Below are 18,473 nucleotides of genomic sequence, written 5' to 3' on the forward strand. Positions count from 1 at the left end.
GAAATGCTTGTTTTGTTGTATTACAATGTGTTGTAATACAGAATTCTAAGCTCCATATTTCTTGGTCTGGGGGAAGAGGAGGACGTTAGCCACACAGACATTCCTGGTATTCCTCAGATCTCAGGAGAGAACAGCCACCTTCACTGCTTATGTGACTTTTCAGCTCCTTTTTTTTGGTAAAGACATGGAAAGTCCATACAAGGCCAGCAGTAGCATATAGATATTTGCTTTTTCTCTGTCCTTCCATTTGGCCTTAAATGGGCAAGAAGTTGGGAAAATGACAAACAGTCTTGATTAAGACCCCTGAATTAATTAAATTTCAAACTTAAAAATTTTCACTTTTAACTGTTTTGGCAAAGATATGTGAGTTGTATTCAGGAAAGACTCCAAATTTGTGGCCTAATACCTTTCCCTTATACTGCTTTAAGTGAAATAGATAATTAATCTCAAATGTTAACAAGTACTTTTTGGAGATAAAAAAGCTTGACTCATTTTTGCAAATATTGCAAACACAAGTTTTTAAAATGTCTATGTTTTCTAAGGATCTCAAAGTCCCTTTTCTGTGGGATTTCTGGGAGGTCTATTAGTTGTGTTTAATAGAAAAACACAAACTGAAGCCTAGAGAAGTTGACAGACCTGCTCTAGGGTATATTGTGATTCCCCTTGTGGGGAAAAGGAACTTTTGTCTTAGGGCTGAAATTAGAGCGCTCTCCCAACCCTCGGCTGTAGAAAAACTCTGGTCCAGGGTGGGATGGGAGTGGGGAAGAGGTTGCAGTCAGCTTTCTGGCTGGTGTGAGTTGAGTTGGTTGAGGCCAGCCAGAGAGGAAGGGTAGGTCATGACTATGCTTTGATTGATGTTGGCTTGTGATTTATGCAGTCTGTTACACAAGCTGCTTTCTTCCCCTGTTCTTCTACCAGGCAGTCTTGTTGCTGGAGATGATTGTCAGCTGCTTTCCCTGCCTAGCCACCATCACATGCCCTACCACCGGAGCCTGGGAAGCCTGACCACAGACCAGCATCTCCAAGGCATGAATAATTAGGTAGGCATAATGGAAGGCACTCACTGCACCCTCCAATTGCGTAAGCCCATTACTGAAGTCTGCTACATCAGCTTCTATCTTCCAAGGGGGGAAGTCAGAGGATTTTCATACAAGGGCACTGTAACTCTAGACAGATCCAATAAAGGGTTTCATAACTGCTACCAAGTCAGGGAGGGGTCAGACGTCATCAGCCTCAGCCTGCAGCCGAATGAACATCCAGGCGACATATTTTTCAAGCAAACTCCCACAAAAGACATTTTAACTGAGCTGTACAAACTCACAGCAGAGAGGGAGAGACTTCTGGCCAATCTGCTGAGCTCAGACCACATCCTGGGGATTACGATGGGGAGCCAGGAGGGGAAACTACCGGAGCTGTCCGTGAGCCTGGCCCCTGAGGACGACTGTTTCCAGAGTGCTGGTGACTGGCCGGGTGAGCCCCCCGTGGGCTGTCTCAATAAGAGGAGTGCCCATGGGAACAAAAAGCCCCGGAGGTTTGGTGGAAGGAGAGGAAGCTTTCAGGTGCTTCCACAGAAGAGGACAAGAAGAAAAGGGCGTGGGGGCCAGGAATCGGCTCCTCAGATGGGGAAGGACCAAATCTGTTCCAGTAACTCCCTTCCTATTTCTCGAACAAGGCGTAATCTTTGGCTTCTAGAGGAGAAAGGCAACTTGCTCCCAAGTGGGGCGTTCACATCTTCCGTACAGTGGAGAGGGAGCTGTCCCCCAGAGATCCCCGGTGCACTGGATGCCAGTGGGAGCTTCAGGAAGACTTCTGAGGGCACTGGGTTTGGAAGAGGAGGGCTGCCCCCTGACTGCAGCTCCACAGAGCCAGGAGATGATAGTGGTGCTAGAGTGCCAAAGAGGGGCCCACGCAGGCTGGCGCACCAGCAAACAGATTTGTCTGAACGTCGTGAGGACCCTGAGCAACATCCAGAGGCAGAAAAGGGCCGGAGGGAGAAGTCTGGTGAGCGTACATGCGGGAAGAAGCCTATTTCCAAAGTGGTGGCCAAAGTCCAGGACCTGTCCACTCAGGTGCAAAGAGTAGTTAAAACACATCTTGAGAGTGAGGAAAGCGTTGCCATTTGCCCAGCAGCCCAAGCTGAGTTTATACCCAGAGCAGACTTGTTCACCCTCCCTGGAGCCGAGGCCGGGACTCAGGGTTGCAGGTGGCCGGGCACGGAGCAGCACGGAGACAGGTCATTGCAGGCACCGGACAGGGAACGTATCCCAGCCAGCGCCGAGGGGGCTGTGAACAAGGTCCTGCTGAAGGTGATAGAGAGTGAGAAGGTAGATGAAGCCACCGAGGGGAAAAGGCTGGGCTTCCCCCTCAGCACGCTAGCCACCCACACCCTCCCAGAAACCAGAAGCAAGAGGAAAGCTGGGATGCCTCTGAAGGGTCACAAAACCTTGTTTCTGGATCCGCCCCCCAGTATAGGCCCTGACTGGTCACAACCCAGAGGCGATGAGAAGAGACCGTCCCCCCCAGCCCTGGCAGCCCTCAGCATGCCGCTGAATAATTCATCCTCTCAGTCCTGTGCATACACACGGATGTCACCTGTTCCCTCGCCTCCTTCTCCAAGGCTTCCCAGCCCTCGGCAGCATCACAGGGTCCTCCAGCTCCCTCCGCTGCCTGGTGAGAGGGAAGCGGCTCCCGATGACTCTCCTGGCAGAAAGAGCAGTACTTTCTCTGGGTCCTCCTCTGCTGACACCTTGGAGCCACCAAACTCTGCAAAGGTCACGGAGACCAAAGGAGCCAGCTCGACCTCCCTTGGAGCAGGCCAACCTCGCTTGGCGTCTGGGGAACCTTTGGAAAGGAGCTTGGGGCCCGGAAAGACCACAGCTCGGCCCCAGTACCAGTCACCTCCAGGTAAGTCCCCGTGTGAGATACTTTGCATCTGTTCTTGGGCGGCTCACAAACTGTAATCTGCTCATGCTCTTTAGAGCCTGGCTGCTTAACCAGGTCTGTGAGTTCACATTGAGGCAAGAGAAGCGGGAGTGACCTAGGAGAGTGTGGAGACGGTGTAGATGGTGCTGACTTACGGGTCAGGGGTCTAAGTGGCTCCTAGGAGCAATACTTTGTAAACATTTTTAAAAAATACTTTATTTTGGCATATTCTAAAGCTGCCTCCATGGTTGCTTACCTCAGGACTCTCAAAGGAAACAGGGACTAGCAGAAAGAAGTAGCGACTTGTCTCTGCCTTTGATGCCTCCGCTGCGTAATTGGCCCCTTGACCTAAATTCTGCTGTTCATGCTGCTGGAGTAGCTCGGGTTTGTTGGGATTCCCTAAGCAGAAGGGGGAAAGCGCGACGTGTCTGTTGTTACAGGTTTTTCGCTTTTGTTTTTTAATAATCAGTTTTATAAGCATCATTACTTTATGACAAAGACTTTCTTTTTGTACTAGAAGAGGGATGAATTCAGTCTCTCCTGTTGAAGAAACTTGGTTCTGATTTTCTTTCTTTGTTTCCTTTAACTCTTCGTTTCCCAAATGGGTATGAAGTAATGTGTATTCTATTTTACTTATGGCCTATTTTACTGTTATTTTTTTACTTGTGGGTCCTAAAGAGCTAATCTGGCTTATGTGTTTAATGTGATTTAAAATTTTACATGAAAATAATTTTAAGGGTTCTATAAAGCAGATTCAGTAAGACCGAAAAAGACAGTGTATAAAAAGCGCCTCTCCAGTATTCCTTACATTTATTTGTCCAGGCCAACGTGGCCAGGGGTTCAGGGTTTCAAATGCCGCTGTGCAGGTGACGGAGTCTTTTCGAGGGGGGGGGTCCTTCCACAGCATGTGGTCATTGATTTGTCCGGGGAATGGGTCGTAATACGATATATGGTCTCTTCGAGGTTAGAGAAAACCTCATGCACACTTTTTGAGATAAAAATGTCCATCTAGGAAAGAGGAATTTCAACAGCTTTCTGTTTGTCTGACTCTTGACATTTTTTTTCTTGACATTTTATTTTTTTAAATTTTTTTTTCAATGTTTATTTATTTTTGGGACAGAGAGAGACAGAGCATGAACGGGGGAGGGGCAGAGAGAGAGGGAGACACAGAATCGGAAACCGGCTCCAGGCTCTGAGCCATCAGCCCAGAGCCCGACGCGGGGCTCGAACTCACGGACCGCGAGATCGTGACCTGGCTGAAGTCGGACGCTTAACCGACTGCGCCACCCAGGCGCCCCTGACATTTTAAAAATTTCTCTAAGTCATTGATCCAGGCGTGGTTCTTTATGAACATGGGGTAAATGCGTTTGATCTTGTGTCTGTGATATATTGATCTTATTTTGAGAAGACTTGTTGCTTTCGTGACATAACTAATATGCTTCACCAGGAAAGCCATATAGAATTACAGATTTTATATCATATATCATAGAACCCTAGTGATGAGAATTCTCTCTCTGTACGAATGCTGGAGCCTTTGAAATTCTTGGAAAGGGAAGTCTGTGCAGTTATTAGATGAGTGACTTCTGGAGGCTTGGGTGTGGAATAGCTGCTTCGACTCTAAAAGTTCTTTTCAAGAAATCACACCAAATTCTAGGATTGTGTGCGTCCCTCATCCAGAAACTGGGCATATTTAACGTTGAGCTTCAGTAAATCTTTTTTTTTTTTCCTGATTAAGAATTATCTTTTTATTTTGTTGCCGATTTTCTGTATGAAAAATATTATAACAGCTCTGTTGTATCTGTGTCAAGGCAGGCACACGGTTTCTATGGTGACTGACCATAAACCCACTGAGGGGTAAGTGCAGTGGGTGGTCACACTTTCCCTTGGCCTCTCTATACAATTGCTCAGAACCATATCCTTTACTTTGGCCCCAGCCTTCCATAGCACTTTAGGAGCCAGTCCTTAGAATCATTACAATGTTCTTTTAACCTTACAAGAGAAGGAATTGGAAAGAAGGAGGATAAGAGTGGGAGAGACTGTTTCTTCCGGTATGGGTGACTTCCTTTCTGCTGGGACCTTCCTCTGAGGCCTCCAAATATTGTCTCTTGTTGCCATCCCTGGGAGGGGGTTCTTCAGATAGTGGGTCTTTGATTTATATCCTATGGTCCTGTGACCTTCTCCCTCGAATTCCCCTTTTTTTGTGGTCATGAGTTCTTTTCATATTCTGGGTCCTTTAGTGACTTTCGGCTGCCCGTGGGTCCATATATGGGAGAATTTTCCTGCTTCCAGCTGCCTTTCATTTTATTTCCCCTGTCACTCTTTCCCAGCAGAGGCCTCAGACAGTCCCCAGCAGCCCTGATGGTGGGTGGAGGGGGCAAGGGGACGTAATTCATTTACTATCACTGCACCGTGGCCCTTTATCTGAGTCGAACTCCCACCTGTCTCCCATGTTAGCTATTAACCAGGTTGAGTTTATGGTCTGTGGACATTTATTTCCTGTGGAAATCACATCTAGGTATTTTATTGAAGTGATGTGATTAAGATTATTGAAAGCTCTCATTAACTGCTCAAGTAAGAGATTAAGTCTGGCAAAAGTAATCAGATCTGTTTCCAGTTGGAGGACTCTTTAGTGTTATGGGCATGTAGTAATTCTCAGAAAAGAGTGAAATCTGCTTCTCCTTCTCACAGGACTAAGAGTTAAAGCCAGTATTACCATCCACAGAGGAAATAGCATGAAGGCATCACAGAGGCTACTGGTCCACCTCCTATTTGCTTTGCAGTTTTCTTAATTCTTCATTCCAAGGGCTATACACAGGGATTTCTTGTCTGGTGGTGATATAATCGAATAGAGAATATACTAACAATGAACAGTGGCCAGATTTGTCTTCTTACGCCCTCCCCTCAACAGACACATTGCCTTCTCCCCACTCTCCCTTTGGGATTGGTTTTATAGTATTTTATTTTGGGATGGAAACTGCTGCCAAATGTTCCCAGCCTTTGTGGAATGGGGTATTTTCTCAAACCTAGAGGAACTCTAGTGATGCTAACCTACACAGTGGTATCCTTGAGGCTGGGATTCATTTCTGTTTTGATGGCTCTCTTTCTAACTTTGATCTGAAATAGACCCTTTTTAATGCCAGAAGAATCACATGGAATTTGGCTCACCACACTTAGGAAAACGCCCCAGGTTTCTGTGTGCTCCTTGGCAACCTCATGATCTTTGTCCCCTGATTGAAGTCACTGAGGCGGTGGTAGAAGCAGATGCCCCAGGCGTAGTTCTGCTTGAAATTGTGAGTCACTTGATCGATTCTGGGGCCCATCAAAAGACATAGTTCATGTCAACTGATTAGGAGTTGAGAAGAACACTTGGGATAGTTGTTTTAATATCTGATGCTACTTTCAAAACTTCTGTCTCTGTAAGTGTTTTTTACAAGGAGTGGATAGAAATTCTTCCACAATAATACTAAGGTTTGATACAGTTCCATAAAAACGTAAAGACACTTCATAACATTAATGGGCATATGCAACCATTTAAGATCACTGCAGAAAGCATATAGTGCACAGAAAGTTATCTGTAATTCATGTTAAGAGAGCAAATAAGATTCAGAAATTACATATATCATATCATATCCGTATAAAACAAATATAAGAATTAAACAAGAAACACATTGCTATATACTTTTAAGAAAGTAAGGGAGTGGTGTTTGAAACTATAGGTAACTTTGACCTAGCAACCCTACATTTTGGAATTTGGTTTACATAAATAGATGCACTAGTAAACATAGATGCATAAGGGTGTTTACTGTAGCATTGTTTGTGGTGGCAAAAATAGCTGAAAATATTTGAATGTCCATCAGTAGAGAAATGGGTAAATAAATTCTAGTACATTTCTACTGTATAGTATTATGAGGCTGTTCAAAGTGTTGAACTAGATCTGTATCTATCTAGCAAGTTGCAAGGTAATGTGTAGCGTGCTTGCAGTTTTTGTAAAGTCAAGTATCACCCCTCTCCACATATGAGTGAATACATGTTTGGTATGAGCTTGAATATCATGGAGACGGGTGTAGAAAAAGATTGACCAGGCTATTCACATTCTTTATCTGGAGGAAAAGCATGGTGAAGGTGGGGAATGAGGTAAAGGGGAAGGATCCAGAAGGATTGGGGAAGAGAATAAATTCTTTTCTTTTCTTTTAATTTTTTGTTTTTTAACATTTATTTATTTATTTATTTATTTATTTATTTTTTAATTTTTTTTTCAACATTTTTTATTTATTTTTGGGACAGAGAGAGACAGAGCATGAACGGGGGAGGGGCAGAGAGAGAGGGAGACACAGAATCAGAAACAGGCTCCAGGCTCCGAACCATCAGCCCAGAGCCTGACGCGGGGCTCGAACTCACGAACCGCCAGATCGTGACCTGGCTGAAGTCGGACGCTTAACCGACTGCGCCACCCAGGCGCCCCAACGTTTATTTATTTTTGAGAGACAGAGAAAGAGCACAAGCCAGGGAGGGCCAGAGAGAGAGGGATACACAGAATCTGAAGCAGGCTCCAGGCTCTCAGCTATCAGCACAGAGCCCAATGTGGGGCTTCAACCCACGAACCATGAGATCTTGACCCGAGCTGAAGTCAGGCACTTAACTGACTGAACCACCCAGGTGCCCCATGTAACTTTTCTTTATATATTTTTATATTACATCACTGGTTACAGTAGATGTATCACTTTTATGGCTTTTAAAGGGTGATTGAAATACTTTTAAAATGGTTGTCTTTTATTTATTGAAGTATGGTGGACATATATGTTATATTAGTTTCAGGTGTACAACATAGTGATTAGAAATTCTAGACATTACGCAATACTCACCAGTGTAAGCACAGTTACCGTCTGCTGCCATACAACATTATTATAATATTATTGACTATATTCCTTATGCTGTACTTTTTATCCTCATGACTTACATATTTTATAACTTTAAGTTTGTGCCTCTTAATCCCCTTCCCCTATTTCATCATATACCTACTCCTTTACAGAGTGATTTAACTACCTTCTAAAGAGGTGGCTCAGTCGGTTAAGCATCTGGCTGTGGCTCAGATCATCTCATGGTTCATGAGTTTGAGCCCTGCATTGGGCTCTCTGCTGTAATCACAGAGCTGGCTTCAGATCCTCTGAAGCCCCTCTCTGCCCCTCTCTCTCTCTCTGCCCCTCCCTCCCTCTCTGCCCCTCCCCTGCTCATGCTCTCTCTCTCTCTTCCTCTCAAAAATAAATACTAAAAAAATTTTAACTACTTTTTAAAGAGAGAACAAATGCACCTAGCATGATTACATATGTGTGTAGTAGGATTATAACTAAATACCCTTTCCCGTATTTTCCCCATATCCTTTAATAGGGCGAGAAGCTCAGCGCTGAGATTACTTTGCTACTCAGGGAAATACAGTTTGCTAGTGAGCTGGGAAAGCAGTGCACACAGAAGACTAGTCAGGCAGGGAGGATTAGGATGGGATGGAGCATTATCCAGAAACCAAGAGAAGAAGGAACTTTATAAAGGCTCCTGCTAGAAAAGGTCCTGATAGGGAATAGATCCCCCGGCCTGAGGTTGTGAGCAAGGGAAGCAGTGGTCACTGGAACCCAGAGAGGGGAGCTTCACAGAGGGGATCACATGGCAGCAGCAGTGGCCTCTGGTAGAAGCCCCTTGCAGAGAGGAAGTTGTGGGAATGAATATCCTGGCCATTCTCTCCTTTGATCTTCTGCATGGACACCTCTAACTGAATCAGCCAGAAGGCAGAGTGTAAGGGAGCCGATGGATGTGGTCTGCAAGGTCAGCCTTCCAGGGCTAGGAGCAGGTGGAGAAGGGCGGAGAGTGGATCTGGAGGGATAAAAGGAAGACAAGATGATGCAGATAGGTGAAGACCAAGAAATGCAGGAAGACAGAATGGTATTTTAAATGAGCAACAAGGTAATGAAGGCTGTATGGTGGATGTTTTGGTACAAAGCAGCGGTTATCTTGGTAATAAATGATAATTGCACCTTTCGTTTCTTTGTCATATGACCTTCATACCTCTAAATTTAAGTAGGTTGACTGTTTTATTGTGAAAAATTCAAAAATAGAGGAAGTAAAAGAATTAGAAGATCTTGTGATACAGGTTTCAGTCCATGGATTTAAAAACTTATCTGGTTTTTAAAAACGAAGCTCTCATACTTAACAATGATTGATATCACATTGTGTTTGGTTGCTTTTTGTGAAAAGCACAAAAAGAATTTAAAAATATCTGTCTTAATTATTGCAAATTAAGAATAGCTCATTAGCATATGAAATATGAAGTAGATTTTCTACCAATGAACAATTTGTATTTTGAAGTGAATTTCCATGTAAAATAAATGATGGGTGTTTCTCTCATTCAAATCCTGTTTTTCAAAAGACAGGATGTTTCAAAAGCCAGGACCAGGACCAAGATTTAATGTTTTAAAATCCTGAGCCAGCTCTATGTATGTGAGTTTTTCCCAGATTAATATCCAATTGTGTTTTGAGGATAGCACCTTCTACTGAATTGTTTTTCACTTGTTTCTTTTCTATTCTTGGATTTGGAGCACAAGATGTAAGGCCAGGGTGGCAGTCTGTAGTCCCCGGCCACACATATCCATCTAATGTAATTCTAAAGACACGTAGAAATGACAGAATTAGTTCTGTGATTAGAAGTAAGAGCCATGAAAAATCTAAAAGAGAAAACCATTTTTTAGAATAGATACTTTTTTTTTTTTTTTTTTTTTGGTCACATAATTCAATCATTCAGCTTCATAGCATTATTGGTTAGGACATTAAAAAAAACAACAACAAGCTTTTAAGGTGGTCATTGTATCAAAGGCATTTTATCAAATTGATAAAGCAAAGTACTGAATTTCAAAGGTGTCTGTTTTGTTTTATTCCTCATGGACTCTTCTGGGAGAGATTGCTTTCTGAAAACAGTAGACACCTCCTGGGCCTACTTTCTTCCTCTTGGTAGCTCCATCAGGTAAATGATTCCTACTGCCTCTTTTACTTTATCTTCTTTCTGATCACTTACAAGGACAGTGACTCCTGTTAGATAGTTCTTAAATACTGATGCAACCATATTACTTAGTAAATTTTTGTGGCCTCTGGGCTGTGATATTAGGCCATACCATCCTCCTAGAGTTTCTCTGTGTGCCCTGGTAGCTCAGCCTCCTGCTGTGGCATGTTCTGGAGTTTCTTCACTCTTAATAGGAGGCTTTTCAAGCTTTTCCCACAGTCATGGATTGTTCCAGTATGTGGACCCAGATGCTTTCTATATGCCCCAGAGCCTTACAGGAAAGAACTGGAAAGTAGGTTAGAATTGGGATTCACACATGTATAGGATATATATAGAGGGACTGTGGGGTCCTTAAAGGATATTGAGCAATAGAGAAGAACAACAGACAGTGGAAGGAGAAGAAGCATCCTGAGAGAATAAGTCTGTGCATAGACGTTTCCTCCTCTTCCTACAAATGCTCCCATACACCAGGGGGAAGGGGCTCTGGCATGAAGGGGAGGAGTAACTTTGTCATGAGAAGCCCAGCAGTCTTGCAGTGAGTGTGGAGGAGCTGTTCAAGAGAGGCAGGAACTTTCCTGCTGAGCCAGCTTCAATAGTCTGGAAGAGGTTGTTAGAAACCCAAGGGCAGAGAGTGACAGAGCCACAGAGCAGAGGGTGGCAGGAGCGGCCAGGCCCTTGAGCACGGAGACCTTGTGAGACCAGTGGCGGGCATAGCTGATGAGGAAGAGCCTGAGGAAAGACTGGATTTCACACTAAGCAAGTGAGTGGGGGCTTTTGACATTGAGGTTCAGATTTTCGTGACTCACGTGACAGACATAAGTTTTATCCACGATGAGGCAGTAAGTTGGATCATCTGGGTTTCATGTATGTTCCCTAAAATGTTATGATACATGTTTTTTGCTGGTTTGTTTTAAATCCAAGTTAAAGTTTTGAGGTTGAATTTTGCACTTGGAGGGAGAACCCAAAAATAATCCTGTGGTTGATTAAAGCTGTTGTTTTCCAAGTTAGCCCAGAGGAATTGTGGAGAGAGTAAATAACATGTACAGCTTGAGCATGAGCATAGTCTCTCTAGGATTCAGACATAGGTCTAGGCATGCCTGGGTAATTAGATGGTTAGAGCTGTCAAGAGGCTTTAGCTTGAGTGCTCAGAGGACGGTCACAGGGCAGGGCTCATCCTAAGGAAAGCAAGATTTGAGGCATATGAGCAAGATACCCGCCTCGGGGGTGGGGCAACACCAAAAATAGCATAACGTAAGTCCTGTAGATTCTCTGCTGACCCAGCCCCCTGGACTCATGCCTGGGTTGTAGGGAGAGAGGGAACTATAAGAAAAAAGCACTGTGAAAATTGAAAGGGAAAGTTTACTAAAATTACCTTAAGATGTTAAAGGCAGGCTCTACACAAAAGAGCGTAACAAACTTGTAGATGAAGGGTCCTTACTCCAGGTGCTGTTGGAGCATGCACAGCATGACAGGGAACAACAACAACAACAAAAAGGCCTCCTCAAGGACAGGAAAGGTGTCACATTCATCATTATTTACCTGGAATCGGGTTCAATAACTGATACATGGCATGGATTCAATGAATGTTTTTGTTGAAAGAAAAAGGAAGAGTGAGTTAGAGTTGGTGAATGATGAGAAAACATGATTTGCAAACTGGTAACAGGGGCAAATTTGTCCCATTTGTCTTATGCTAAACAGAATGGAAATGGTTTCATACCATATTAGGTGATTACTATCATAGTATTTTGGCAGATGATGCTTTATTTTTAAAGCAACATTAAAACTATTAATCTCTGCATAGATTTAGGAATCAGAACATACCCAGAGGATGGGAATGAAATTAAATGAAATTAAATTTGTGAAACACTTCACAAAGCCAAGTATTTTTGTGAACAAAAACCCTCTTAATTGGAATAACTTTACAACATGACTGATTTTACTGGAACAGACCTTTTTTAAATATTAAAATGAGACTTACTTTACTCTCAAAGCCAGTTACTGAAGGATAGTCAATTGATTCAATTTGAAATGGAAACCAGAGATGGCTTACGGTTTCATGCATTTTGCTGGTCACAGATTCACCATGTTGTGTTATGCGTGAACAAAGACCAGCACATTTTCACCAAGGTACACTTTACCACCCAACATGCTGGTGAAATAGAAGGCTGGGCATGTTCTCATAACTCTTCTAAGCTGTGATTCATGGGGTCCCTAAATGGCCCACTTGCCGGGTGCTTGACACCCACCATTGAAGTTTGCCTTCTGTGCGAAAGAAAGCACTGTTGCTAGAATGGTTGTGTATTATGCCAAAATAATTTGAGGCTGCGTGATTGATTTCCAAAAGATACACACAAAACTAAGTCATATCAGTTTGCCCATAAGGCTCCTGTTATTACCTAGAAGAGCAGAATCCTTAAAGAATGGGTTATGGGGCAGGGTTCTAAGAGTGGAAGCAGAAGTCAAGACCCAGAAAGGAATGGGCAGACATGGCAGGAGAAGTTGAGGCCCCCAAACCAGGACAGCAGTATGGTAATATCAGGGACCTCAGTTACATCTGAAAATTCCTTTGCCTTTGTCATACAACTTAACTGAATCATGGACGTGCCATGCCATCATCTTCACCAGGTTCTGCCCTGCTCACTCAAGGAGAGGGGATCATTGCAGGCATGTCCCCCAGGGAACAAGAATCTAGGAGACTATTTTGGAACTCTGCCTACCACAGTATCCTTCCATTATCTAGAATTTTCTTTTCCTTTTCTGGTCTTGTCTTTTGCTTCCGCTGTCAGAACCCTGTGCCTACAACTTTCCCTAATGTAACACAATCTGTATACACAATGGACTTTTGATTTCCATTTCTGGATCATATATCGTCCTACACTGGTTAAGAGGGTGTGTGCCGAAGTTGAACATTTTATTGTCAAACCCCAGTTCTGCTACCTACTAGAAGATTGACAACAGCCTCAGTTTCCTCATCAACAGGGGAGTGATGGTAGTATCCACAGAGCAGATACTATAATAACTACTTATGGGATGTTGTAAGGATTGAGTGATAGGCTATGCTTAAAGGGCTTGGCACAATGTCTAGCACATAATTCTCCAAAAATGTTCAGATATTATTAGTGTATCGTGTCTCAATGGTTGTATTCATATATGATTTCTCTACATGGGATACCCTAATAAATTGGTAGGCACCCTTCAAAATCCATCTTAACCTTGCGTGTGCAAAATGTCAACATCTGTGTAATGTCGGGAAGCTGAGATATATAAGGAACTCTATTTGTAACTTCTGTAAATCTAAAATTGTTTCAAAATAAATAGTTTTTTTTTTAAAGTCCTAAGTGTTGTCTCCACTATAAAGCCTTTTGATTCCCCTCATTGTGGAGTGAACACTTTCATTCTACTCTCAGGAAGCTTTACATATGGTGTTTATCACATTGCATCATGATTGTTTGTTTACATGTCTGTCTAGAATATAAAGTGCATGGATGCAGGGACTAACTTTATTCATCTTTCTGTCTCTAATATATAGAGACATGTCTGATATAGCTTACCAGCATATGTTATGTAAATGCTGGCTTAATAACTAATTGTTGAATGAACTTTTATCTTTCATGCACAAGAGATTTATCAATAAACAAATGATATGTGATTATAGGAACCAGTGGGAGGGTCAGGGTGGTACAGAACAGCAGTTTTCAAAGTGTGGTCCCTGGACAAGCAACATTATTAGCCACACATGGAGACTTGTTAAAATGCTGTTTCTCAGGCCCCATCCCCCAGATCTATTGAATCAGAAATTCTGGGGGTAGGGGACAAGGTGTCTGTGCTTAACCACTTTCATGGAAACTAAGATTGAAAACATAAACAATTATACTAATGTATAGCTATGTTACATGAATTTAGAATCTTTTAAGTGCAAATATTTTATTAGAGCAAAATGACATAGATGAATTATCCTCAAGAAATAATTGAATTTAGGGGCACCTGGGTGGCTCAGTCGGTTGAGCATCTGACTTTGGCTCAGCTCATGATCTCATGGTCTGTGGGTTCAAGCCCCGCATCAGGCTCTGTGCTGACAGCTCAGAGCCTGGAGACTGCTTCAGGTTCTGTGTCTCCCTCTCTCTCTTCTCCTCCCCCACTTGTGTTCTATCAAAAATAAATAAACATTAAAATTTTTTTAAAGAAATAATTGAATATCCACTTAGCCATATTTGTGATGATTTTGAATATTACAGAACTTACCAGATACAAGGATCTATGCACCTGTAAACATGTACAAGTTTTTAAATTTTGTTAGCCTTCTGCCAACCAACTATTGTGCATTGCTTTAATACAGGAAAGTAGAGGCTATTCTTGAATATTTTCCTGTTTAACATTTGTTGCTGTGATCACTTTTTTTTTTTTTTTTTTTTACTGTTAATCATATTAACCATCCTGGCATCAACACAGATGTCTTCAAATATTTGTCAATGCCTGCCAAGTGCCAGCTGCTGCCATGTGGTCCAAGGTGCTACTTCTCCAAATCGTAGTTAAGTGTCCATTAGGCTTTCAGTACATTGCTTTTATAATCAGTTCCATGTTATCAGCAAATACTGGTGGAGTCATAGGATTTTGACTAAGTAATTAAAATATTACAGTCACACATCTGCAGCTTTATTCTAAAAAGCAGTGCTACTATTTTGTTATCGTCTTTCCAATTCTTTAAGAACAAGTGTCTTGGAAAATCATATGCTAATATATGACTAATCTCACCAAAAGCCTGAGTCAAGAAAGCATTTGCCTCTTTGCCACAGAAGTTGTTATTTGTTAGCCTCTGTGTTATTGGAGAAAAATCACTTCCTATGTCCTTTGGGTAGTATTTTACTTTCAGAGATATGGAGGCTGCCCTTTTAGAACTCACCTGCATTTTGAAACTTCAGTTTTCTTACTTTTCATATGAAACAGACCATTCTTTTTTTTTTTAATTTTTATTTAATTTATTTTTTTAATTTACATCCAAGTTAGTTAGCATGTAGTACAACAATGATTTCAGGAGTAGATTCCTTAACGCCCCTTACCCACTTAGCCCATCCCCACTCCTACACCCATCCAATAACCCTCTGTTTGTTCTCCATACTTAAGAGTCTGTTATGTTTTTGTCTCCCACCCTGCTTTTATATTATTTTTACTTCCCTTCCCTTATGTTCATCTATTTTGTATCTTAAAGTCCTCATAGGAGTGAAGTCATATGATATTTGTCTTTCTCTGACTAATTTTGCTTAGCATACTACTATCTAGATCTATCCACATAGTTGCAAATGGCAAGATTTCATTCTTTTTGATTGCCAAGTAATACTCCATTGTCTATATTCAGCACATCTTCTATATCCATTATTCATCAGTCGGTGGACATTTGGGCTCTCTCCATAGTTTGGTTATTGTTCATAATACTGCTGTAAACATTGGAGTGCATGTACCTTTTTGAATCTATATTTTTGTATCCTTTGGATAAATATCTAGTAGTGTAATTGCTGGGTCATAGGGTAGTCCTATTTTTAATTTTTTGAGGAACCTCCATACTGTTTTCCAGAGTGGCTGCACCAGCTTGCATTCCTACCAACAATGCAAAAGAGATCCTCTTTCTCTGCATCCTTGCCAACATCTGTTGTTGCCTGAGTTGTTAATGTTAGCTATTCTGAGGGGTGTAAGGTGGTATCTCATTGTGATTTTGATTTGTATTTCCCAGATGGTGAGTGATGTTGAGCATTTTTTCATGTATCAGTTGGCCATCTGGATGTCTTCTTTGGAAAAGTGTCTATTCATGTCTTTGCCCATTTCTTTTTTTTTTTTTTTTTAATTTTTTTTTTCAACATTTATTTATTTTTGGGACAGAGAGAGACAGAGCATGAACGGGGGAGGGGCAGAGAGAGAGGGAGACACAGAACTGGAAACAGGCTCCAGGCTCCGAGCCATCAGCCCAGAGCCCGACGCGGGGCTCGAACTCACGGACCGCGAGATCGTGACCTGGCTGAAGTCGGACGCTTAACCGACTGCGCCACCCAGGCGCCCCGACTTTGCCCATTTCTTAACTGGATTATTTGTGTTTCAGGTGTTGAGTTTGATCAGTTCTTTATAGATTTTGGATACTAATCCTTTATCTCATTGTCATTTGCAAATACCTTCTCCCATTCTGTCTGTTGCCTTTTAGTTTTGCAGATTGTTTCCTTCGCTGTACAAAGCTTTTTATTTTGATGGGGTCCCAATAGTTCATTTTTGCTTTTGTTTTCCTTGCCTCTGGAGATGTGTTGAGTAAGAAGTTGCTGCAGCCAAGGTCAGAGAGGTTTTTGCCTGATTTCTCCTCTAGATTTTGATGAATCTTACATTAAGTTATTTCATCTTACATTTAGGTCTTTCATCCATTTTGAGTTAATTTTTGTGTATGGTGAAGAAAGTGGTCCAGGTTCATTCTTCTGCATGTCACTGTCCAGTGAAAACAGACTATTCTTTTTTTTTTTTTTCAACGTTTTTTATTTATTTTTGGGACAGAGAGAGACAGAGCATGAACGGGGGAGGCGCAGAGAGAGAGGGAGACACAGAATCGGAAACAGGCTCCAGGCTCCGAGCCATCAGCCCAGAGCCTGACGCGGGGCTCGAACTCACGGACTGTGAGATCGTGACCTGGCTGAAGTCGGACGCCTAAACGACTGCGCCACCCAGGCGCCCCGAAAACAGACTATTCTTTACACAACTGCTCAGTTGAGCTGGATTGGGGAAGAAGTCCCTGTCTTGAAATCAGGAAACCCAAGTTCATACCCCATTTCTGTCAATTCCTGGCTACAGGTCTCAGAGTAAGAAACCACTTCTCCAAGTCTCACACTTAACAGCAGGTTATTAATAACACTCTTTCAGTGATTACAAATGGCAGCCTCAAAAAGAATAGTGACTTGTAGTTATCCTTACTGAGCCCAATAGTCTCTATGCCAAAGAGGCCTAAAAGTAGGTGGACATTGTCTGCAGACTACATTCTGAGAAGATGCATTTATGTTCTTATTCCCCAAGGGTACTATTTACTGTCACTTTTTCCAGATGGGGGGAATTGTGAAGGGTCACAACTTTGCCAACTTTGTATTTCATGGCAAATCGTTTTGGCAATAGTGAGAACATGATCAGTTGAAAACAGGGGTAAGACTCAAAAAGGTCTGTAATGGTGTTGGTGACAGCGGTAACAAGGGATAGATTCCAGATCACTGTGGACTCAAAGCTAGATGAATCTGATTGGGTTTTCAGTTGAGGGGAAAAACAAAGCAAAACGAAACAGAGTCAAGGATCTCATTCGATGTTTCCTGCCCCAGGTGACTAGGAAGAAAACCACTTTATTAAAACATGCTAGGTCTGCAGCTGGGCAAATAGTTAATCAGTGTACTTGTGTTGAAATGTAGAAGGGTATCATGGGTATGTCACAGGACTCATCACGGCCCACTGTCCTCTTTCTTTTCAATATCTTGTTGGCATTCTTTTTTTTTTTTTAATTATTTATTTTGAGAGAGAAAGAATATCCCAAGCAAGCTCTGCTTTGTCAGTGCAGAGCCCAACGTGGGGCTCGAGCCCACGAACTGCGAGATCATTACGTGTCCTGAAACCAAGAATCAGACGCTTAACTAACTGAGCCACCCAGGTGCCCCTCTTGTCGGCATTCTTAATCAACTTCACAGAAAAACTTGAGTGGAAAGAGGTGTTACATGGCAGAATCAAAGCTTGTTAAATTCTTCCTAGGCTAAATTCTTCCTAGGCTAAATGTAATAAGATTAAAGTCAAGAGGATACTAGAAACATCCTGCATTTAGATTAATATATCCACCTTACAAGCAAAGGACATAAGAGATTTCTGTTTCAGCTTTAGTTGACAACGTAATGATTCTGAGCCAGTTGGGTCCTGTGGCTGATTCAAAGAAAAAGGTAGGCTATTTTAGTAATAGATATTCATGTCAAGGGAGAAAATGTGCTACTGTACTACATATAGTCTGACATATCTGAGGTTTTGGGTATAGTTATTGCTATGTATTTGAGGAGGGCTGTTGACAAATTGGATTATATGTAGGGAGCAGGAAGGAGACCTATCTGGAAATTATATCATAGGAAAGAGAGTCCAAAAGAATAGTGAGCCAAGGGTGCCTGGGTGATGCAGTTGGTTGAGTGTCTGAATTCAGCTCAGGTCACGATATCATGGTTTATGGGTTCGATCCCCCTGTCAGGCTCTGTACTGACAGCTCAGAGCTTGGAGGCTGCTTCGGATTCTGTCTCCCTCTCCCTCTCTCTGCCCCTTACCTGCTTGTATTCTCTTTCTCTTTCTCTCTCTCTCTCAAAAATAAATAAACTTAAAAAAAAAAAAAAAGAACAGGGAGCCAATAAAATTAGAAAGAGGATACATGGCAGAGGCTGGGTGGTGGATACTGTGTGTGCCACCCAGATCCTCCTATCTGGATCAAGACCCCAGTTTCCTTAGCTGCTGGGAGTGTTTGTTGCTGGCTGAC

At 42.4% G+C, this 18,473-nt stretch overlaps 1 protein-coding gene across 4 annotated transcripts in view; it reads left to right on the top strand.

Moving 5' to 3' along the window:
- FMN1 (formin 1) overlaps positions 1-18,473 on the top strand; it is a 435,508-nt gene that overhangs the window by 33,928 nt on the left and 383,107 nt on the right. For all 4 annotated transcript variants that reach the window (XM_040492211.1, XM_040492210.1, XM_040492209.1 and 1 more), the window contains one exon: positions 919-2,904. In XM_040492211.1, the coding sequence (XP_040348145.1) occupies positions 1,050-2,904 (1,855 nt within the window). In that variant the 5' untranslated portion in view covers positions 919-1,049. The remainder of the gene's footprint in view (positions 1-918; positions 2,905-18,473) is intronic.

Source organism: Herpailurus yagouaroundi, unplaced genomic scaffold (assembly GCF_014898765.1).
Source record: "Herpailurus yagouaroundi ecotype Mexico unplaced genomic scaffold, PumYag 184, whole genome shotgun sequence".
In the NCBI taxonomy this organism is placed as follows: Eukaryota; Metazoa; Chordata; class Mammalia; order Carnivora; family Felidae; genus Herpailurus; species Herpailurus yagouaroundi.